Consider the following 23,918-nt stretch of genomic DNA (forward strand, 5'->3'; position numbering starts at 1 on the left):
TTTTCACCTTTTAGTTGCCTGAAGACTAGTTTCAATGTTTGTGTGTGTATATACAACCATCTGGCATCATCCACTTCCTTTGGACTATAGTAGCACAGTAAAATGCTTTACAAAGGAGGGGAAAAAGAAACAAGTGATAATATAGGCCGAAGAGTAACAATAATTGTGTTCAGATGAATAATTGACACTATTAGTTGTGTGTAATAGCCTTGCATGCAGTCAAGAAAAAACATTGCATGCCAACTGATTTTGAAAGTCCCATGTTGCAGTGCTTCTGAGAGACTCATGCAGAGGCCAAAACTTTACAGTGGAGCACGGAGGGACATCTTGTGGTTCAACTCGGGTACTGCCCATGTGTGCGCACATCATGGGGAGTCCCTTTTAGTATTAGCTCTTTAGCCCAGCGTTTCCCAAACGCGGTCCTGGGGTCCCCAAGGGGTGCGCGTTTTGCCCTAGCACTCCACAGCTGATTCTAATACTCCCAGCTTGATGATGAGTTGATTATTTGAATCAGCTGTGTAGTGCTAGGGCAAAAACTCCCAAAACGTGGCCCGAGTTTGGGAAACCCTGCTTTAGGCTAATACTAGCCTATTAGGATGACGTGGTTCTATCGCTTTAATGCCAACCGCTGAACTCTGGTTTTCACTAATTACTTGTCCCAGGTGACCATTATGAATCTAATAGCAAAACAAATGTTTCTAAATTGCTCTTTGAATGTAACATGCTACAGTCTGTCAATTACACTGTGGATATCGCATTTCCATCTTTCTTTATCCCCTGTGTCGTCATTGAAGACATGTCACAATCATTGATGGAAAAAGTCCATGTATTCCTCAGATAATTACAACATAGATGTCCTGTAATTGTTCCATGTATACACGCACCTCTACATTACCCACCATGTATGTTGTTCACTAACACGTCTAAAAGCTACGTATTGCACCTTTTAGTTGCCTGAAGTCTAGCTTCAAAGTTTGTGTGTGTATATACAACCATCTGGCATCATCCACTTCCTTTGGACTAAAGTAGCACAGTAAAATGCTTTACAAAGGAGGGGAAAAAGAAACGAGTGATAATATAGGCCGAATAGTAACAAGAATTGTGTTCAGATGAATAATTGACACTATTAGTTGTGTGTAATAGCCTTGCATGCAGTCAAGAAAAAACATTGCATGCCAACTGACTTTGAAAGTCCCATGTTGCAGTGCTGCTGAGAGACTCATGCAAAGGCCAAAACTTTACAGTGGAGCACGGAGGACATCTTGTGGTTCAACTCGGTTACTGCCCATGTGTGCGCACATCATGGGGAGTCCCTTTTAGTATTAGCTCTTTAGCCCAGCGTTTCCCAAATGCGGTCTTGGGGTCCCCAAGGGGTGCGCGTTTTGCCCTAGCACTCCACAGCTGATTCTAATACTCCCAGCTTGATGATGAGTTGATTATTTGAATCAGCTGTGTAGTGCTAGGGCAAAAACTCCCAAAACGTGGCCCGAGTTTGGGAAACCCTGCTTTAGGCTAATACTAGCCTATTAGGATGACTTGGTTCTATGGCTTTAATGCCAACCACTGAACTCTGGTTTTCACTAATTACTTGTCTCAGGTGACCATTATGAATCTAAAAGCAAAACTAATGTTTCTAAATTGCTCTTTGAATGTAACATGCTACAGTCTGTCAATTACACTGTGGATATCGCATTTCCATCTTTCTTTATCCCCTGTGTCGTCATTGAAGACATGTCACAATCATTGATGGAAAAAGTCCATGTATTCCTCAGATAATTACAACATAGATGTCCTGTAATTGTTCCATGTATACACGCACCTCTACATTACCCACCATGTATGTTGTTCACTAACACGTCTAAAAGCTACGTATTGCACCTTTTAGTTGCCTGAAGTCTAGCTTCAATGTTTGTGTGTGTATATACAACCATCTGGTATCATCCACTTCCTTTGGACTATAGTAGCACAGTAAAATGCTTTACAAAGGAGGGGAAAAAGAAACGAGTGATAATATAGGCCGAAGAGTAACAAGAATTGTGTTCAGATGAATAATTGACACTATTAGTTGTGTGTAATAGCCTTGCATGCAGTCAAGAAAAAACATTGCATGCCAACTGACTTTGAAAGTCCCATGTTGCAATGCTGCTGAGAGACTCATGCAGAGGCCAAAACTTTACAGTGGAGCACGGAGGACATCATGTGGTTCAACTCGGGTACTGCCCATGTGTGCGCACATCATGGGGAGTCCCTTTTAGTATTAGCTCTTTAGCCCAGCGTTTCCCAAACGCGGTCCTGGGGTCGCCAAGGGGTGCGCGTTTTGCCCTAGCACTCCACAGCTGATTCTAATACTCCCAGCTTGATGATGAGTTGATTATTTGAATCAGTTGTGTAGTGCTAGGGCAAAACCTCCCAAAACGTGGCCTGAGTTTGGGAAACCCTGCTTTAGGCTAATACTAGCCTATTAGGATGACTTGGTTCTATCGCTTTAATGCCAACCGCTGAACTCTGGTTTTCACTAATTACTTGTCCCAGGTGACCATTATGAATATAAGAGCAAAACAAATGTTTCTAAATTGCTCTTTGAAAGTAACATGCTACAGTCTGTCAATTACACTGTGGAAATCAAATTTCCATCTTTCTTATCCCCTGTGTCGTCATTGAAGACATGTCACAATCATTGACGGAAAAAGTCCATGTATTCCACAGATAATTACAACATAGATGTCCTGTAATTGTTCCATGTATACACGCACATATACATTACCCACCATGTATGTTGTTCACTAACACGTCTAAAAGCTACGTATTGCACCTTTTAGTTGCCTGAAGTCTAGCTTCAATGTTTGTGTGTGTATATACAACCATCTGGCATCATCCACATCCTTTGGACTATAGTAGCACAGTAAAATGCTTTACAAAGGAGGGGGGAAAGAAACTAGTGATAATATAGGCCGAATAGTAACAAGAATTGTGTTCAGATGAATAATTGACACTATTAGTTGTGTGTAATAGCCTTGCATGCAGTCAAGAAAAAACATTGCATGCCAACTGACTTTGAAAGTCCCATGTTGCAGTGCTGCTGAGAGACTCATGCAGAGGCCAAATCTTTACAGTGGAGCACGGAGGACATCTTGTGGTTCAACTCGGGTACTGCCCATGTGTGCGCACATCATGGGGAGTCCCTTTTAGTATTAGCTCTTTAGCCCAGCGTTTCCCAAACGCGGTCCTGGGGTCCCCAAGGGGTGCGCGTTTTTCCCTAGCACTCCACAGCTGATTATTATACTCCCAGCTTGATGATGAGTTGATTATTTGAAACAGCTGTGTAGTATATGTGTAGTGCTAGGGCAAAAACTCCCAAAACGTGGCCCGAGTTTGGGAAACCCTGCTTTAGGCTAATACTAGCCTATTAGGATGACTTGGTTCTATCGCTTTAATGCCAACCGCTGAACTCTGGTTTTCACTAATTACTTGTCCCAGGTGACCATTATGAATCTAATAGCAAAACAAATGTTTCTAAATTGCTCTTTGAATGTAACATGCTACAGTCTGTCAATTACACTGTGGATATCACATGTCCATCTTTCTTATCCCCTGTGTCGTCATTGAAGACATGTCACAATCATTGATGGAAAAAGTCCATGTATTCCACAGATAATTACAACATAGATGTCCTGTAATTGTTCCATGTATACACGGACCTCTACATTACCCACCATGTATGTTGTTCACTAACACGTCTAAAAGCTACGTATTGCACCTTTTAGTTGCCTGAAGTCTAGCTTCAAAGTTTTTGTGTGTATATACAACCATCTGGCATCATCCACTTCCTTTGGACTATAGTAGCACAGTAAAATGCTTTACAAAGGAGGTGAAAAAGAAACGAGTGATAATATAGGCCGAATAGTAACAAGAATTGTGTTCAGATGAATAATTGACACTATTAGTTGTGTGTAATAGCCTTGCATGCAGTCAAGAAAAAACATTGCATTCCAACAGACTTTGAAAGTCCCATGTTGCAGTGCTGCTGAGAGACTCATGCAGAGGCCAAAACATTACAGTGGAGCACGGAGGACATCTTGTGGTTCAACTCGGGTACTGCCCATGTGTGCGCACATCATGGGGAGTCCCTTTTAGTATTAGCTCTTTAGCCCAGCGTTTCCCAAACGCGGTCCTGGGGTCCCCAAGGGGTGCACGTTTTGCCCTAGCACTCCACAGCTGATTCTAATACTCCCAGCTTGATGATGAGTTGATTATTTGAATCAGATGTGTAGTGCTAGGTCAAAAACTCCCAAAACGTGGCCTGAGTTTGGGAAACCCTGCTTTAGGCTAATACTAGCCTATTAGGATGACTTGGTTCTATCGCTTTAATGCCAACCGCTGAACTCTGGTTTTCACTAATTACTTGTCCCAGGTGACCATTATGAATCTAATAGCAAAACAAATGTTTCTAAATTGCTCTTTGAAAGTAACATGCTACAGTCTGTCAATTACACTGTGGAAATCACATTTCCATCTTTCTTATCCCCTGTGTCGTCATTGAAGACATGTCACAATCATTGACGGAAAAAGTCCATGTATTCCTCAGATAATTACAACATAGATGTCCTGTAATTGTTCCATGTATACACGCACATCTACATTACCCACCATGTATGTTGTTCACTAACACGTCTAAAAGCTACGTATTGCACCTTTTAGTTGCCTGAAGTCTAGCTTCAATGTTTGTGTGTGTATATACAACCATCTGGCATCATCCACATCCTTTGGACTATAGTAACACAGTAAAATGCTTTACAAAGGAGGGGGGAAAGAAACGAGTGATAATATAGGCCGAATAGTAACAATAATTTTGTTCAGATGAATAATTGACACTATTAGTTGTGTGTAATAGCCTTGCATGCAGTCAAGAAAAAACATTGCATGCCAACTGACTTTGAAAGTCCCATGTTGCAGTGCTTCTGAGAGACTCATGCAGAGGCCAAAACTTTACAGTGGAGCACGGAGGACATCTTGTGATTCAACTCGGGTACTGCCCATGTGTGCGCACATCATGGGGAGTCCCTTTTAGTATTAGCTCTTTAGCCCAGCGTTTCCCAAACGCGGTCCTGGGGTCCCCAAGGGGTGCGCGTTTTGCCCTAGCACTCCACAGCTGATTCTAATACTCCCAGCTTGATGATGAGTTGATTATTTGAATCAGATGTGTAGTGCTAGGGCAAAAACTCCCAAAACGTGGCCCGAGTTTGGGAAACCCTGCTTTAGGCTAATACTAGCCTATTAGGATGACTTGGTTCTATCGCTTTAATGCCAACCGCTGAACTCTGGTTTTCACTAATTACTTGTCCCAGGTGACCATTATGAATCTAATAGCAAAACAAATGTTTCTAAATTGCTCTTTGAAAGTAACATGCTACAGTCTGTCAATTACACTGTGGAAATCACATTTCCATCTTTCTTATCCCCTGTGTCGTCATTGAAGACATGTCACAATCATTGACGGAAAAAGTCCATGTATTCCACAGATAATTACAACATAGATGTCCTGTAATTGTTCCATGTATACACGCACATCTACATTACCCACCATGTATGTTGTTCACTAACACGTCTAAAAGCTACGTATTGCACCTTTTAGTTGCCTGAAGTCTAGCTTCAATGTTTGTGTGTGTATATACAACCATCTGGCATCATCCACATCCTTTGGACTATAGTAGCACAGTAAAATGCTTTACAAAGGAGGGGGGAAAGAAACGAGTGATAATATAGGCCGAATAGTAACAATAATTTTGTTCAGATGAATAATTGACACTATTAGTTGTGTGTAATAGCCTTGCATGCAGTCAAGAAAAAACATTGCATGCCAACTGACTTTGAAAGTCCCATGTTGCAGTGCTGCTGAGAGACTCATGCAGAGGCCAAATCTTTACAGTGGAGCACGGAGGACATCTTGTGGTTCAACTCGGGTACTGCCCATGTGTGCGCACATCATGGGGAGTCCCTTTTAGTATTAGCTCTTTAGCCCAGCGTTTCCCAAACGCGGTCCTGGGGTTCCCAAGGGGTGCGCGTTTTTCCCTAGCACTCCACAGCTGATTCTAATACTCCCAGCTTGATGATGAGTTGATTATTTGAATCAGCTGTGTAGTGCTAGGGCAAAAACTCCCAAAACGTGGCCCGAGTTTGGGAAACCCTGCTTTAGGCTAATACTAGCCTATTAGGATGACTTGGTTCTATCGCTTTAATGCCAACCACTGAACTCTGGTTTTCACTAATTACTTGTCCCAGGTGACCATTATGAATCTAATAGCAAAACAAATGTTTCTAAATTGCTCTTTGAATGTAACATGCTACAGTCTGTCAATTACACTGTGGAAATCACATTTCCATCTTTCTTATCCCCTGTGTCGTCATTGAAGACATGTCACAATCATTGACGGAAAAAGTCCATGTATTCCTCAGATAATTACAACATAGATGTCCTGTAATTGGTCCATGTATACACGCACCTCTACATTACCCACCATGTATGTTGTTCACTAACACGTCTAAAAGCTACGTATTGCACCTTTTAGTTGCCTGAAGTCTAGCTTCAATGTTTGTGTGTGTATATACAACAATCTGGCATCATCCACTTCCTTTGGAGTATAGTAGCACAGTAAAATGCTTTACAAAGGAAGGGAAAAAGAAACGAGTGATAATATAGGCCGAAGAGTAACAAGAATTGTGTTCAGATGAATAATTGATACTATTAGTTGTGTGTAATAGCCTTGCATGCAGTCAAGAAAAAACATTGCATGCCAACTGACTTTGAAAGTCCCATGTTGCAGTGCTTCTGAGAGACTCATGCAGAGGCCAAAACTTTACAGTGGAGCACGGAGGACATCTTGTGATTCAACTCGGGTACTGCCCATGTGTGCGCACATCATGGGGAGTCCCTTTTAGTATTAGCTCTTTAGCCCAGCGTTTCCCAAACGCGGTCCTGGGGTCCCCAAGGGGTGCGCGTTTTGCCCTAGCACTCCACAGCTGATTCTAATACTCCCAGCTTGATGATGAGTTGATTATTTGAATCAGCTGTGTAGTGCTAGGGCAAAAACTCCCAAAACGTGGCCCGAGTTTGGGAAACCCTGCTTTAGGCTAATACTAGCCTATTAGGATGACTTGGTTCTATCGCATTAATGCCAACCGCTGAACTCTGGTTTTCACTAATTACTTGTCGCAGGTGACCATTATGAATCTAATAGCAAAACAAATGTTTCTAAATTGCTCTTTGAATGTAACATGCTACAGTCTGTCAATTACACTGTGGATATCACATTTCCATCTTTCTTATCCCCTGTGTCGTCATTGAAGACATGTCACAATCATTGATGGAAAAAGTCCATGTATTCCTCAGATAATTACAACATAGATGTCCTGTAATTGTTCCATGTATACACGCACCTCTACATTACCCACCATGTATGTTGTTCACTAACACGTCTAAAAGCTACGTATTGCACCTTTTAGTTGCCTGAAGTCTAGCTTCAATGTTTGTGTGTGTATATACAACAATCTGGCATCATCCACTTCCTTTGGACTGTAGTAGCACAGTAAAATGCTTTACAAAGGATGGGAAAAAGAAACGAGTGATAATATAGGCCGAATAGTAACAAGAATTGTGTTCAGATGAATAATTGACACTATTAGTTGTGTGTAATAGCCTTGCATGCAGTCAAGAAAAAACATTGCATGCCAACTGACTGAAAGTCCCATGTTGCAGTGCTGCTGAGAGACTCATGCAGAGTCCAAAACTTTACAGTGGAGCACATCTTGTGGTTCAACTCGGGTACTGCCCATGTGTGCGCACATCATGGGGAGTCCCTTTTAGTATTAGCTCTTTATCCCAGCGTTTCCCAAACGCGGTCCTGGGGTCCCCAAGGGGTGCGAATTTTGCCCTAACACTCCACAACTGATTATAATACTCCCAGCTTGATGATGAGTTGATTATTTGCATCAGCTGTGTAGTGCTAGGGCAAAAACTCCCAAAACGTGGCCTGAGTTTGGGAAACCCTGATTTAGGCTAATACTAGCCTATTAGGATGACTTGGTTCTATCGCTTTAATGCCAACCGCTGAACTCTGGTTTTCACTAATTACTTGTCCCAGGTGACCATTATGAATCTAATAGCAAAACAAATGTTTCTAAATTGCTCTTTGAAAAAGTCCATGTATTCCTCAGATAATTACAACATAGATGTCCTGTAATTGTTCCATGTATACACGCACCTCTACATTACCCACCATGTATGTTGTTCACTAACACGTCTAAAAGCTACGTATTGCACCTTTTAGTTGCCTGAAGTCTAGCTTCAATGTTTGTGTGTGTATATACAACCATCTGGCATCATCCACTTCCTTTGGACTATAGTAGCACAGTAAAATGCTTTACAAAGGAGGGGAAAAAGAAACGAGTGATAATATAGGCCGAAGAGTAACAAGAATTGTGTTCAGATGAATAATTGACACTATTAGTTGTGTGTAATAGCCTTGCATGCAGTCAAGAAAAAACATTGCATGCCAACTGACTTTGAAAGTCCCATGTTGCAGTGCTGCTGAGAGACTCATGCAAAGGCCAAAACTTTACAGTGGAGCACGGAGGACATCTTGTGGTTCAACTCGGGTACTGCCCATGTGTGCACACATCATGGGGAGTCCCTTTTAGTATTAGCTCTTTAGCCCAGCGTTTCCCAAACGCGGTCCTGGGGTCCCCAAGGGGTGCGCGTTTTGCCCTACCACTCCACAGCTGATTCTAATACTCCCAGCTTGATGATGAGTTGATTATTTGCATCAGCTGTGTAGTGCTAGGGCAAACACTCCCAAAACGTGGCCCGAGTTTGGGAAACCCTGCTTTAGGCTAATACTAGCCTATTAGGATGACTTGGTTCTATCGCTTCAATGCCAACCGCTGAACTCTGGTTTTCACTAATTACTTGTCCCAGGTGACCATTATGAATCTAATAGCAAAACAAATGTTTCTAAATTGCTCTTTGAATGTAACATGCTACAGTCTGTCAATTACACTGTGGAAATCACATTTCCATCTTTCTTATCCCCTGTGTCGTCATTGAAGACATGTCACAATCATTGACGGAAAAAGTCCATGTATTCCTCAGATAATTACAACATAGATGTCCTGTAATTGGTCCATGTATACACGTACCTCTACATTACCCACCATGTATGTTGTTCACTAACACGTCTAAAAGCTACGTATTGCACCTTTTAGTTGCCTGAAGTCTAGCTTCAAAGTTTGTGTGTGTATATACAACCATCTGGCGTCATCCACTTCCTTTGGACTATAGTAGCACAGTAAAATGCTTTACAAAGGAGGGGAAAAAGAAACAAGTGATAATATAGGCCGAAGAGTAACAAGAATTGTGTTCAGATGAATAATTGACACTATTAGTTGTGTGTAATAATAGCCTTCCATGCAGTCCAGAAACATTTTCATACTGGCCCCCCGTGGGAAACGAACCCGCAACCCTGGCGTTGCAAGCGCTGTGCTCTACCAACTGAGCTACAGGGGACTATATGGATGATGTGACCTTGACCGGAAATGACCCGTAGGCCAAAAGGGCTACGTTCATATATATATATATATATAATTATATACATTCATTCATATTATTCACCACCTTTTTATTCTTGCCATTATCATTCTCGTTCACATCATTAGGGTATAGTCCAATGATGGAGCATCCATTCACTCCATCCGTGTCCTACCGATTCAGGAAGTCAACTCAAAATGACTATCTGCTCATTAGACGACAAAAGGCATTTCTTTCCAATCAAACCCAACAGACTGCCTTTTTGATTTATTTATTTACACCCTTTGTCAAATGGTGCCATTTTACATTGCCTTCACCTGGAATGGAGCCCGACAAACATGGGTTACTATTCAGCGCGCAAAGACACCAAAAAAGGCGCGCTAAACCCCTACGCTGGAACGGGCAGGGGAAATGATACAATGTAGCCGCTCTCCGAGCCGGCGCGCGCCGCCCATTAAACAATGATACAATGTAACCGCGGTCGTACAATGTAACGCAGCCTACCTACGCATTCATTCGGTGGCGATGGAATTGCTTTTTTTACTGACAGAGTGGGTGGCTCTTAAAACAGCCTTTGGGTTAGTAGAGCAGTCCAAATGAGCTGTTTACTTGGAGCTGGTGTACTTGGTTACGGCCTTGGTGCCCTCGGACACGGCGTGTTTGGCAAGTTCACCGGGGAGCAGCAGGCGCACTGCGGTCTGGATCTCCCTGGAGGTGATGGTAGAACGCTTGTTGTAGTGGGCCAGGCGAGAGGACTCTCCGGCGATACGCTCGAAGATGTCGTTCACGAAGGAGTTCATGATTCCCATGGCCTTGGAGGAGATACCGGTGTCGGGGTGGACCTGCTTCAGGACTTTGTACACGTAGATGGCGTAACTCTCCTTCCTGGACTTTCTGCGCTTCTTGCCGCCCTTCCCTGCGGTCTTGGTGACGGCTTTCTTGGAGCCCTTCTTGGGTGCTGACTTTGCTGGCTCGGGCATGATGATGTCTCGTTGCTTCTCAGAAACGAATGAGGGGGTGAAGGGCGCTTACCCGTCTTATGAAGAGGAAGCGAAGCAAAGTCAGCGGCCGTAGACACTCCCCTGCTTGCTCCCTCCCTCCCTCCCTCCTTCCCTCCCTCCCTCCTTCCCTCCTCTCTATAGCTTATGCTCTGTGACTGATGGGGAATTGTGTGTTTCAAAAGGGGGGCTTTAATAGGTGTCCAAATGGCACGATTGTTGTGCCAAATAATGCTGGTGATAGAATTGCCCACTTTGGCACCGTCAGACATAGGGCTCCCATTTTGGACTGTGCGTGTGTGTGCGCGCTGTCCCCCTCTTTTCGAGCCACGTCTACCGACTCGTGGTGGCTTTATGTTGTCCAAATTCCACTATTGCTTGACCCAAAATAATAACGTTCTTACACTTTGCCACTGTCAGATATAGGCCTCCCTCTGTGCGCTAAAACTGGACGGGACATTAGAATCCTCTAATTAATACTCCCTGTCCACTCGAAGTGGCTCATACTTTCTTACTAAATAGCATACTAAAAAAAAAATTATATATATAACACTATATGGAATGGGCCCATTTGAAGCGGATGTGGGTGGCTCTTAAAAGAGCCTTTGGGTTCGAGTCGGGGTGTTGAGGTTCCGAAGAGAGTGGGTTTAACCGCCGAAACCCTGAAGGGTGCGTCCCTGATGTTTCAGAGCGTAGACCACGTCCATGGCGGTAACGGTCTTCCTCTTGGCCTGCTCGGTGTAGGTGACTGCGTCACGGATCACGTTCTCCAGGAACACCTTCAGGACACCGCGGGTCTCCTCATAGATCAGACCGGAAATACGCTTCACGCCGCCGCGGCGAGCCAGACGGCGGATAGCGGGTTTGGTGATTCCCTGGATGTTATCGCGGAGAACTTTGCGGTGACGCTTGGCGCCTCCTTTTCCGAGTCCCTTGCCGCCTTTGCCTCTTCCGTACATGGTGTGTTCGCTAGTAGAGTTCAAGTGAATGAATGACTTCAGCGCCGGTGCGCGGTGCGCTATTATCTGCGTTTGGTCGACCTGATTGAGGCCGGCGGCACAGAAAGCGCGCCTCTGTTATATGTTCGGAGGCGTTGCAAAGGGGAGGGCGCTCGTTCTAGGGGACTAGGGAGGAGCGATTTCAAAGATGACGTGAAAGCAACTAACGTGGGCGGGAAACATACTCAAATACTGATATAGGCTATGTGGAACACAAGGCCAAACTGTGACAACTGGGAGATCAGCTAGTACACTGTGTCCCTCTCCTCATATTGTTGTTGTTGTTGTTGTTGTTGCACCTGATTCTATTATTTAGGTGACAGGTTGTTCAATCAGCTGTGGCTGTCCAGGCCTACAAGAAAATGGGTCCTGTTGGGGGTAGTCTACTCTACCGCTGGAGTTGGGAAACACTGAACTAGTAGGATCAGTCTGTTTAGCTATGGAAGGACGTGTCGTATTGACTGTCATTAATAACATCGCTCTTCTTCTTTCTTCCCTAGACAGCACTCGGCCTGACAGTAAGGGGGCCAAGAGGACCTGGGGTGCGGATGGGAGGGGTGGTGATCCCTCTGCAAGCTGGAGCATTTAGAAAATAGTTGTCATCATCCTTATGCCTAATGTGTGTTGCAGCCAAACAGCACACACTGTTTGTGTGACTCCCTGACATTATGCTATGATGTAAGCACATTTGGGAATGTCTTCTATTTTGTTGCATGAAGACGACCGTATGCATAAACGATGAGGCCGAGAGTGGCGTACCTTTACACACACACCCACACACACACACACACACACAATGAAGGGATTGATTTCCTACCCATACAGAGGTGATAGTGATGTGCCAATATTGTATGGTACCTTTCTTTGCAAACCAATAATAAAGCTTCTTATAATGGGGATTATTGTTATGATGTTGATCATTTGTATTCCTGCAGGATAGCCTCAGATGTGTCGTCAAAGGACGGCCACAGAAAGAGGGCCCATCTCAACTGTTCATTTCAAAAGGGACAAATTGGAGGGGGGCACTGATGCCATAAGGGCCCAAGAGCACAGACTGCCACTTTATCATTCAGGGCAGTTTAACATCTCAGATGTGACTAGCTTTCATAGGACAACTTATTGTTGCCATAATTGTCACTTACCTGTACTTACTGGCTGCCGGCCCTCGGTGGAGTATATCGAGGAACAGAGGGTGCCTTTTAGGATAAGGACTAACAAGGTTTTGACTAGGTGGGATACAGCTACGACCGGAAGTGACTTTTCCCTAGCGGGTTAGGCAAATTAGGCTAGAGTGCAGATACTTGACATGTACAGTACAACAACAAATCACAGAGGGCCTGTTACCGCACCCTATAGCCTTGAAAATAATAATATAATAACATATCGTAATAATAATCATATATAATAATCCAAAATCACCTTTGACTACAGCTCATCAAAAAGCTGAAAATAGTATTTCCACTGAAATGTAAAACTTGCTAATTGCTAACCCGTTAGCTAACATTTTGTTCCCCACATTGACAGAATGTCTGTATTTGTGTGTTATTTATTTTACAGGAAGCTGAGGGGGGTCATTTCCTGCAAGACCTTGCGCAACATGTAAAGCAAATCTATGCGATCAACAAGGAGGGTGCCGTGGCGAGTGATGGTCCAGAGGAGGTAGGCGTCATCCTTAAGTGATCACCGGTCTGAGTTTTGCAAAGGCTTCTGCCATTCTTCTTGGCATGACATACAGTGAGGGGAAAAAAGTATTTGATCCCCTGCTGATTCTGTACGTTTGCCCACTGACAAAGAAATGATCAGTCTATAATTTGAATGGTAGGTTTATTTGAACAGTGAAAGACAGAATAACAGCAAAAACTTCCAGAAAAAAACGCATGTCCAAAATGTTATAAATTGATTAGCATTTTAATGAGGGAAATAAGTATTTGACCCACTCTCAATCAGAAAGATGTCTGGCTCCCAGGTGTCTTTTATACAGGTAACGAGCTGAGATTAGGAGCACACTCATAAAGGGAATGCTCCTAATCTCAGCGTGTTACCTGTATAAAAGACACCGGTCCACAGAAGCAATCAATCAATCAGATTCCATACTCTCCGCCGTGGCCAAGACCAAAGACCTCTCCAAGGATGTCAGGGACAAGATACTTATTTCCCTCATTAAAATACAAATGAATTTATAAAATTTTTGACATGCGTTTTTCTGGATTGTTTTGTTGTTATTCTGTCTCTCACTGTTCAAATAAACCTACCATTACAATTATAGACTGATCATGTCTTTGTCAGTGGGCAAACGTACAAAATCAGCAGGGGATCAAATACTTATTCCCTTCACTGTATGCTCTGAATCTCAGCCACCCCTAAAAGCAGGAGTACATGTTCAAGGCATTCCAGAAAGTGTTTGTGGAGCTGGACTGCTCAAAGCTCACAGTCAAGATGACAAGCCTCAAGAACAAATGACTGTCTTAAGCAGAATGCCAGGCCAGAGGACAATTGTCATAGACTGAATGTCAGGGTTACTTTGTAACACCTTCGTAGTTAAACGCTGAGGTGCCTTTTGGAACTCTTCTCTCCCTTCATTTTTTCTGGTAGCAGGTCAGGAACGGTGTCCTCTACCACAGGCCCGCTTGTTGTTGGTGAAGCCGCCTGGGGCACAGAATCTGTGCTGGGACCAACCTCTGCCTACTGGGGGATGGTCACCTAGAGGCGGGGCTCGAGCACATTGCGGTCTGGGACCCCATCCCCGATGGGCCCGTGGCGGTCATCTAGGCTAAAGAGGTTAGAGGGTAAGGAAGACACGTTTATTCTGCAAGGTGTGTTTTAAAGGGTCACTGCCACGGTATTTTCCATTGTGTTTTTGTATACAAGAGATACCAAATAGGTGTTTTTAATGAAGGATGTCATTGTAAAATGTAATGTCCATTTTGTTCCCATACAGTTGCGGTTTGAAATGTCCATTTTTGAATCCGTTGTACGTACCATTTTGAGGTTTCATCAAGGTACACACCTTTTACCACTGGTATTTTGACAATTCTACCATCAATCAATCAATCAATGAAGTGGATCTATAAAGCCCTTTTTACATCAACAGATGTCACAAAGTGCTATGCAGAAACCCAGCCTAAAACCCCAAAGGGCAAGCGATGAAGATGTAGAAACGCGGTGGCTAGGAAAAACTCCCTAGAAAGGCACAAACCTAGAGAACAACCAGGCTCTGAGGGGTGCCCAGTGCCCTTCTGCCTGTGCCGGGTGGAGATTACAACAGTACGTGGCCATTAAGGACACATTTCTCTCCAAGATGTTCAAACGTTCATAGAAGACCAGCAGGGTCAAATAATAAGCACAGTGGTTGTAGAGGTTGCAACAGGTCAGTCGGTACAGTCGGTACATCAGGAGTAAATGTCACTTGGCTTTTCATAGGCGGCCATTTAGAGGTTGAAATAGCAGCAGGTGCGGTACAGATTTCTATTGGGAACTGAAAAAAGGCGCACCTACAACATTAATGGGTTAAAGGAAAAATGACCAAAGTAATATAGGTGGCATCCATCAGCAGTGCTCGTGAACAGAGAAATGTTATAGGAACAAACGAGTAAAAGTGTTTAGATTATTGGGGTTGTTCAATGTTTTGCCATTGTAGTTTGAAAAATATCCCACAGTGCAAACACGAGCTATTTGAGCCTCCATTTCCGTAGGTATCCATGGTTACTATGAGAATATTTTGTTCCCCGTGACGTCTATGGGGTTGAAGCTCCATTGTATCTCTCGTAAGTAATGGTTCTGCCCACAGAGATCCTATACTAGTTAGTGTTGTAGTTCCTATTTCTACGGTTTTGCCTACCTGCAGCAATCAGGATTTACCTGCAGTGTTGATTGCAAATCCGTAATTTCTCATCTCATAATAACAGATGTTTTGCAAACAGTTGATGTTTAAATAAATGGATTCCCGGTGTCCGGATACCTTTTCTCTTAAGGGATCTGATTGAGTGAATCCAAAGTAAAAATGTGAACATTTTTCTGACTTGGTCTAAATACATAATAGAATGAATCATTCAGGTAAAATAACACAATGTCTATTTGAGTTGAATCAACGTAATATAATCCTTTTTTACCTCTATCATCTTTACTCTATGTATTGGACCACATCTAAACAACTTACTCAAGCTTATCTACTCATAAAAACAAGCAAAAAGATCTACTCAATAATATGACGTGTGCTTTTGTTGACTGTAATAGCTTGAGTACATTTGTTGACTGTAATAGTAGTAGTCATTTTTTACAGTGTATCTAAAGACACGTTTGTTGTGGTGATGCACTTTTTCTTTGACGTTGAACTTTCATTGAACAGACAAATCCATTTCGTTACAACCCTTTTGTAGTATGACTTAGGAATATTTGTTGATGATCCTAATGTCTATGCTTGAATAGTGATTGGTTGTTGGTGAAATATTCTATAAATATTGCTGAGAACCCATCGTTTCCTGCCCTTCTTTCACTATTGAGCAATTTTGAAACATTTGTTTTGCTATTGGATTCATAATGGTGACCTGGGACATGTAATTAGTGAAAACCAGAGTTCAGCAGTTGCCATTAAAGCAATCGAACCAAGTCATCCTAATAGGCTAGTATTAGCCTAAAGCAGGGTTTCCCAAACTCGGGGCACGTTTTGGGAGTTTTTGCCCTAGCACTACACAGCTGCTTCAAATAATCAACTCATCATCATCAAGCTGGAGTATTAGAATCAGCTGTGGAGTGCTAGGGCAAAACGCAAAACGCGCACCCCTTGGGGACCCCAGGACCGCGTTTGGGAAACGCTGGCCTAAAGAGCAAATACTGAAAGTGAATCACCATGATGTGCAGTACCCACATTTAACCACAAGATGGCCTCCGTGCTCCACTGTAAAGTTTTGGCCTCTGCATGAGTCTCTCAGCAGCACTGCAACATGGGACTTTCAAAGTCAGTTGGCATGCAATGTTTTTTCTGGACTGCATGCAAGGCTATTATTACACACAACTAATAGTGTCAATTATTCATCTGAACACAATTCTTGTTACTATTCGGCCTATATTATTACTTGTTTCTTTTCCCCCTCCTTTGTAAAGCATTTTACTGTGCTACTATAGTTCAAAGGAAGTGGATGATGCCAGAGTATATACACACACACACACGCAAACCTTGAAGCTAGACTTCAGACAACTAAAAGGTGCAATACGTAGCTTTTAGACGTGTTAGTGAACAACATACATGGTGGCTAATGTAGAGGTGCGTGTATACATGGAACAATTGTGCCTTTTTGATGGAAATATGGAGTTGGCTCTTAAAAGAGCCTTTGGGGGATTTTCGAGTTCAGGTCATCCTCATTTATGCGCGCTCTCCGCGAATACGGCGGGCCAGCTGGATGTCCTTGGGCATGATGGTCACCCGCTTGGCGTGGATGGCGCACAGGTTGGTGTCCTCGAACAGGCCGACCAGGTAAGCCTCGCTAGGCTCCTGCAGGGCCATCACGGCGGAGCTCTGGAAGCGCAGGTCAGTCTTGAAGTCCTGGGCGATTTCTCTCACCAGGCGCTGTAAGGGCAGCTTGCGAATGAACAGTTCAGTGGACTTCTGGTAACGACGGATCTCTCTCAGAGCCACGGTGCCGGGCCTGTAACGGTGAGGCTTCTTCACACCGCCGGTGGCCGGGGCGCTCTTGCGAGCAGCCTTAGTGGCGAGCTGCTTCTCTGCATTTCGAGGCTATACTCCCGACTGTCAGTGTGCTTTTGCCAGCGCGCAGTGTGTAGTTGTGTGCAGGCAGTGTACTATTGGCCTCGTTTGCGATAACAGGCTATCATTAAAATATAACACAAGATTTCACTCTTGACTTTGACGACTATTATTGCGCGCAAAGGGCCAGCAGTGTGCTATTGTACGCACGCGCTTAGTGTACTATTGTTTTTGGCGCGCAGTGTATTGTGATGGTCCTAAAAAAAGAAGAAGCAAAGCATCCTTTCCAGTAACCAACAGAGGAGTCCTCCGCAACGGGCCAATCGGGGTTGTGGGGAGATGGTGTCCAATCAGCAGATGCCACTGCCGGCTTTATACATTTCACATGGGCATTTCGAGGCTATACTCCGACTGTCTAAGAAGGAAGCTAGCGCCATGGCCAGAACCAAGCAAACCGCTCGCAAATCCACCCGTGGCAAAGCCTACAGGAAGCAGCTAGCCGCCAAGTCTGCGCGCAGGAGCGCCTCCCCGTTACGAGCCCTGCCAGCGCCTGGGGAGAAAAATCGCCCAGTTCTTCAAGATCGACCTGCGCTTCTAGAGCTCCGCCGTGATAGCCCTGCAGGAGGCTAGCGAGGCTTACCTGGTCGGTCTGTTCGAGGACACCAAACTGTGTGCCATCCACGCAAAGAGGGTGTCCATCGTGCCCTAGGACATCATGATGGCCCACTGTATTCGCGGAGAGCGCGCGTAAATGATGACCTGATCTCCAAAATCCCACCTCCATATATCCATCAAAAAGGCACAATTGCTCCATTTATACGCGCACCTCTACATTTCTCACCATGTATGTTGTTAACTAACCCGTCTTAAAGCTACGTATTGCACGTTTTACTTGCCTGAGGTGTTGAAATAAAACGCATAAATCCAAAGGGATTATCTACAATAGTCAAAGACGCGCGGCAGGCCGAAATACTCCAGCCAAATAATTGGCCAAATCAGGAAGGACAAAGGAAGCGTTGCTTTATTCAGCACAGTTGAATGGACAGCACTTCTGCTTCATCTCCACTCACGAGACGGGTAATAGAGGAGCTCCGTGGTGCTGAAATGTAGAAAGTTGTCCACTATCGGTATATCTATTTATTATGGCCATCGAAATGTTAGCTATTCAAATCAGATCCAACAATTATATCAAGGGATTAGAAATCCAAGGTTTAAAAACAAACTTGTCACAACCACATTATGATAAATGTACTATATAAAGGTACTATATAAGGTATTGACCCTCCTGTAGCTCAGTTGGTAGAGCATGGCGCTTGCAACGCAAGGGTTGTGGGTTCGATTCCCACGGGGGCCAGAATGAAGAATGTATGCACTCTGGATAAGAGCGTCTGCTAAATGACTAAACTGTAAATTGGATCACTGACAATACAACTTGTAGTTTACCAATAAAATGGTCTGATGGTGATGTGGATACATATCCCAAAATAAATAAAATGATCTCACTGTGAGTAGTTTTTTCACCAAGTACTTTTTTACTCTTACTCAAGTAATTATTTGGATGACTACTTTTTACTTTTACTTGAGTCATATTATTCTGAAGTAACAGTATTTTTACTTGAGTACAATTTTTGGCTACTCTACCCACCTCTGTATGTATATAAGCCAAGCTTACCTCCCGCCAGAGAGACACATCCTCAACCTCTGACTCTGAATGCATTCAACCGTGCTGAATACAGCAACGGATGCGCGGAGCCTTCCTGATTTGGCCATGCGACTTTGACTATTGTAGATAATCCATTTGGATTGATGCCTTTTATTTCAACGCCTCAGGCAAGTAAAACGTGCAATACGTAGCTTTTAGACAGGTTAGTTAACAACATACATGGTGAGAAATGTAGACGTGCGCGTATATAATAATAATATGCCATTTAGCAGACGCTTTTATCCAAAGCGACTTACAGTCATGTGTGCATACATGTTTACGTATGGGTGGTCCCAGGGATGGAACCCACTACCCTGGCATTACAAGCGCCATGGTCTACCAATTGAGCTACAGAGGACCACGTATAAATAGATCAATTGTGCCTTTTTGATGGAAATATTGAGGTGGGATTTTGGAAATCAGGTCATAATTTACGCGCGCTCTCTGCAAATAAGGCGGGCCAGCTGGATGTCCTAGGGCACGATATGCACCCTCTTTGCGTGGATGGCACACAGTTCGGTATCCTCGAACAGACCGACCAGGTAAGCCTCGCTGGCCTCCTGCAGGGCCATCACGGCGGAGCTCTGGAAGCGCAGGTCGGTCTTGAAGAACAGGGCGATTTTTCTCCCCAGGCGGTGGAAGGGCACATTGCGGATGAGCAGATCAGTGGAGCTTTGGTAACGACGGATCTCTCTGAGACACGGTGCCGGGCCTGTAACGGGGAGGCTCTCCTGCGCGCAGCCTTGGCGGCGAGCTGCATCCTGTGGGCTTTGCCACGGGTGGATTTGCGAGCGGTTTGCTTGGTTCTGGCCATGGCGCTAGCTTCCTTCTTAGACAGTCGGAGTATAGCCTCGAAATGCCCATGTGAAATGTATAAAGCCGGCAGTGGCATCTGCTGATTGGACACCATCTCCCCACCACCCCGATTGGCCCGTTGCGGAGGCCTCCTCTGTCGGCTATCGGAAGGGATGCTTTGCTTCTTTTTTTTTTTGACCGCGCACCCAAAACAGTACACTGCGCGCCCAAAACAATACACTGCGCGCCCAAAAAACACACTGTACGCCAAAAAACAATACACTTTGCGTGCGCCCGCAATAATACACTGCGCGCCCAAAACAATAGAACACTGCCGGCCTTTACACGCAATAATAGTCGCCAAAGTCAAGAGTGAAATCTTGTGTTATAATTTAATGCTAGCCTGCTATGGCAAACGAGGCCAATAGTACACTGCGCGGATGCAACTGCACACTGCGCGCAGGCAAAAGCACAATGTGCGCGCAACAGTACACTGCCGGCCCTTTATGCGCAATATAGTCGCTGAAGTCAAGAGTGAAATCTTGTGTTATAATTTAATGCCAGCCTGCTATGGCAAACGAGGCCAATAGTACACTGCGCGGATGCAACTGCACACTGCGCGCAGGCAAAAGCACAATGTGCGCGCAACAGTACACTGCCGGCACTTTATGCGCAATAATAGTCGCTGAAGTCAAGAGTGAAATCTTATGTTCTAATCTAATGCCAGCCTGCTATGGCAAACGATACCAATAGTCCACTGCGCGCAGGCATTAGGACACTGCCGCGCGATAATATTCGCCAAAGTCAAGAGTGAAATCTTTTGTTCTAATCACCACATGTTCAATAATGGCATTTCCCCCCTTTATTCAAATTACAACCTCTCACTTTCAGTTATTTGAAATGAAATAATCTCTCAAATATCACTATATCTAAAACAAGCCATAGAGAGTTGGTTGCAATTTCAATTAAATCATCCATAAACGACAGAACAAACTCAAATACACTAATAGGAGAAAATATATATTTATTGATATTGTATGTTGTATAGCCTTACTTGTTGTTATCTCAGACGACCAGAACCTTAATAATAATCACCATACTTACTTCACATAGCACGGACATATAGTAGACAATTGACACTCACTCCTATGGAATGGGTATGGGGACTGGACACGCCGGGACCCAAACCCTACTGTTGTCGATCACACATATTAATGTCGTGTTCAGGGTGCTATCAGAGTTATCGGAAATACCTAGTTCCGACTGGGAAGTTTCACTTGAATGACCCTACAAGTAGGAATTACAAGTGAGAAATAGTGAAAATGTTGTTGCCAATCTTATTGGTTTAAGAATTGTTCCGACTTCAAAACCACTTGAACACAATCATGTGGGAGTTACAACTTCCCATTTTCCACGAGAATGTGAAGTTGGCATAATACAGCATTCAAGTGCTAGTCGGTACTAGGAAACGGACATTTCTGACTTGCTAACTGGTTGAACATGTTACAATAGCCTAAGTATATAATATGATTGACATAACCACAATAGAAAGGCCTTGGAAGTGCCATAAGTGAAAGCCGACATATTTCATTATTTTTACATTAACCTCTTTAACATGTATTAAATGAATAATGAAGAAAATTGTGTAATTTAGACTCTACGAAATATGAAATGCATTATGAAGAAAATCGTGTACTGTTGCCTACACGAAAAAGGGGCCTTTCTGACCAAAAGTGCACCAGTATCCCAAAGTATTAATCGAAATCAAGCATAGAAAACAGCGTTAGCATTAATAAAACAATTTTCCCACGAATTAAGTTGCACGTAAATGTGTGTATTTTCTCACAAATGATGTTCAGAAAATCTCAAACAGTACATAGGCATACAACTCCAATGTTTGAAACATTATTAAATAAAGACAACATTTCTGTATATTCATAACGTTTAATTAGCCATAATAAAGAAAATTAAGAAAAATAGGCTATCCGTTTATGGTTGTTGTGTGTTAAATTGGTGTCTTTTCGCACTAATTAAGTAGCACATAAATTCGTGTCTTTTCACACAGAAACGCATGAAATCTGCTGAAATACATTATGCTACCTGTGGTTTTCTCGAGCACGGTTATATGTCAGACATTTAAACGGCGACGGATAGCGGAAAGCAAACCCCGTATTGAGTCAATACTGTCATCGATTGGTAAACATAATCCTTAACGTAAATATCCCAGGTTAGTACACAACGATTTTCCTTACATGTTGTGCTAGGTCCTGCAGGACATCACCCCCTTCATCTTGCTGGAAAAAAAACAACACACAAACACAGACATTTTTCAATGTTGGGAACAAATTTTACATCAAGATGGATTAAGAGATGCCCAGGCTGATGCGCAAAGGCAACTACGCCGAGCGTGTGGGTGCTGTCGCACCAGTCTACCTGGCTGCCGTGCTCGAGTGCCTGACTGCTGAGATCCTGGAGTTGGCCGGAGACATTGCCCGTGCAAACAAGAAGCCTCACATCATTCCCCATTACCTACTCCCCAAGAAGACCGTCAAAGCCAAGTAAATTCGCTACTGCGGCTTCAACTTGACAACTCAACCTCCAAAGGCTATTTTAAGAGCCAACCAATTGAGTGGGTTTATACACAATTATGTCGACTATTTCTTACATACATGGCACTATATCATGTTCCCACATGAGGCCATGAATGAACAATAACACCTACTAGGCCTAGTTTGCCATAGCAGGCAAGCATTAGATTAGAACACAAGATTTCACTCTGGACTTTGGAGACTATTATTCCGCATAAAGGGCCATCAGTGTGCTGTTGCGCGCGCACAGTGTGCTTTTGCCGGCGCGCAGTGTGTAGTTGTGTGCAGGCAGTGTACCATTGGCCTCGTTTGCCATAACAGGCTATCATTAAAATATAACACAAGATTTCACTCTTGACTTTGACGACTATTATTGCGCGCAAAGGGCCAGCAGTGTGCTATTGTACGCACACGCTTAGTGGACTATTGTTTTGGGCGCCCAGTGTATTGTGTTGGGCGCGCGGTCCTAAAAAAAAGAAGCAAAGCATCCCTTCCAGTAACCGACAGAGGAGTCCTCCGCAATGGGCCAATCGGGGTGGTGGGGAGATGGTGTCCAATCAGCAGATGCCACTGCCGGCTTTATACATTTCACATGGGCATTTCGAGGCTATACTCCGACTGCAAATCCACCCTTGGCAAAGCCTACAGGAAGCAGCTCAACGCCAAGTCTGCGCGCAGGAGCGCCTCCCAGTTACAGGCCCGGCACCGTGTCTCAGAGAGATCCGTCGTTACCAAAGGGCCACTGAGCTGCTCATCCGCATTGTGCCCTTCCAGCGCCTGTGGAGAAAAATCGCCGACCTGCGCTTCCAGAGCTCCGCCGTGATGGCCCTGCAGGAGGCTAGCGAGACTTACCTGGTCGGTCTGTTCGAGGACACCAAACTGTGTGCCATCCACGCAAAGAGGGTGACCATCGTGTACTAGGACATCCAGCTGGCCCGCCTTATTCGCAGAGAGCGCGCGTAAATTATGACTTGATCTCCAAAATCCCACCTCCATATTTCCATCAAAAAGGCACAATTGATATATTTATTCGTGGTCCTCTGTAGCTAAATTGGTAGAGCATGGCGCTTGTAACGCCAGGGTAGTGGGTTCGAACCCCGGGACGTAAAAATGTATGCGCACATGACTGTATGTCGCTTTGGATAAAAGCGTCTGTTAAATGGCTTATTATATACGCGCACCTCTACATTTCTCACCATGTATGTTGTTAACTAACCCGTCTAAAAGCTACGTATTGCACGTTTTACTTGCCTGAGGCGTTGAAATAAAAGGCACCTGCTGGACCAGAAGTCATGTGGCCAACACTCTGCTTAAAATCATTAAGAGCTATAAGGAGTCCAACTAACTGGTCAGTCAAGTCATACAGGGAGGGATTTCATGGCCACCTGCTGGAGCAGAAGTAATGTTTGCCAACACTGGCCTTAAAATCATTAGGAGCTATAATGAATAAGTCAACTCATCATTCAAGTAATATAGGGAGGGATCTTAGCACCACCTGCTGGATCAGAAGTACTCTTCACCGTAGGCTCAGAGAGCCATCATCTCTCAACCGGTGC

At 44.0% G+C, this 23,918-nt stretch overlaps 2 protein-coding genes across 2 annotated transcripts; both read right to left on the reverse strand.

Annotated features, from left to right (window-relative positions):
* Positions 1-10,185: 10,185 nt before the first annotated feature.
* On the reverse strand, positions 10,186-10,560 carry LOC311099654 (histone H2B; the record flags this gene model as incomplete). Its single annotated transcript, XM_084140375.1, has 1 exon — positions 10,186-10,560. The coding sequence occupies one exon, from the start codon at positions 10,558-10,560 to the stop codon at positions 10,186-10,188; it is 375 nt and encodes a 124-aa protein (XP_083996501.1).
* A 6,375-nt stretch (positions 10,561-16,935) lies between these two features.
* Positions 16,936-23,656, reverse strand: LOC311099357 (histone H3.2-like; the record flags this gene model as incomplete). The annotated part of the gene is made up of 2 exons (XM_084140075.1): positions 16,936-17,294; positions 23,614-23,656. The coding sequence occupies 2 exons, from the start codon at positions 23,654-23,656 to the stop codon at positions 16,936-16,938; spliced, it is 402 nt and encodes a 133-aa protein (XP_083996201.1).
* Between the last annotated feature and the right edge of the window lie 262 nt (positions 23,657-23,918).

This window comes from Coregonus lavaretus (assembly GCF_964263955.1).
Source record: "Coregonus lavaretus genome assembly, chromosome: 24".
Lineage (NCBI taxonomy): Eukaryota > Metazoa > Chordata > Actinopteri > Salmoniformes > Salmonidae > Coregonus > Coregonus lavaretus.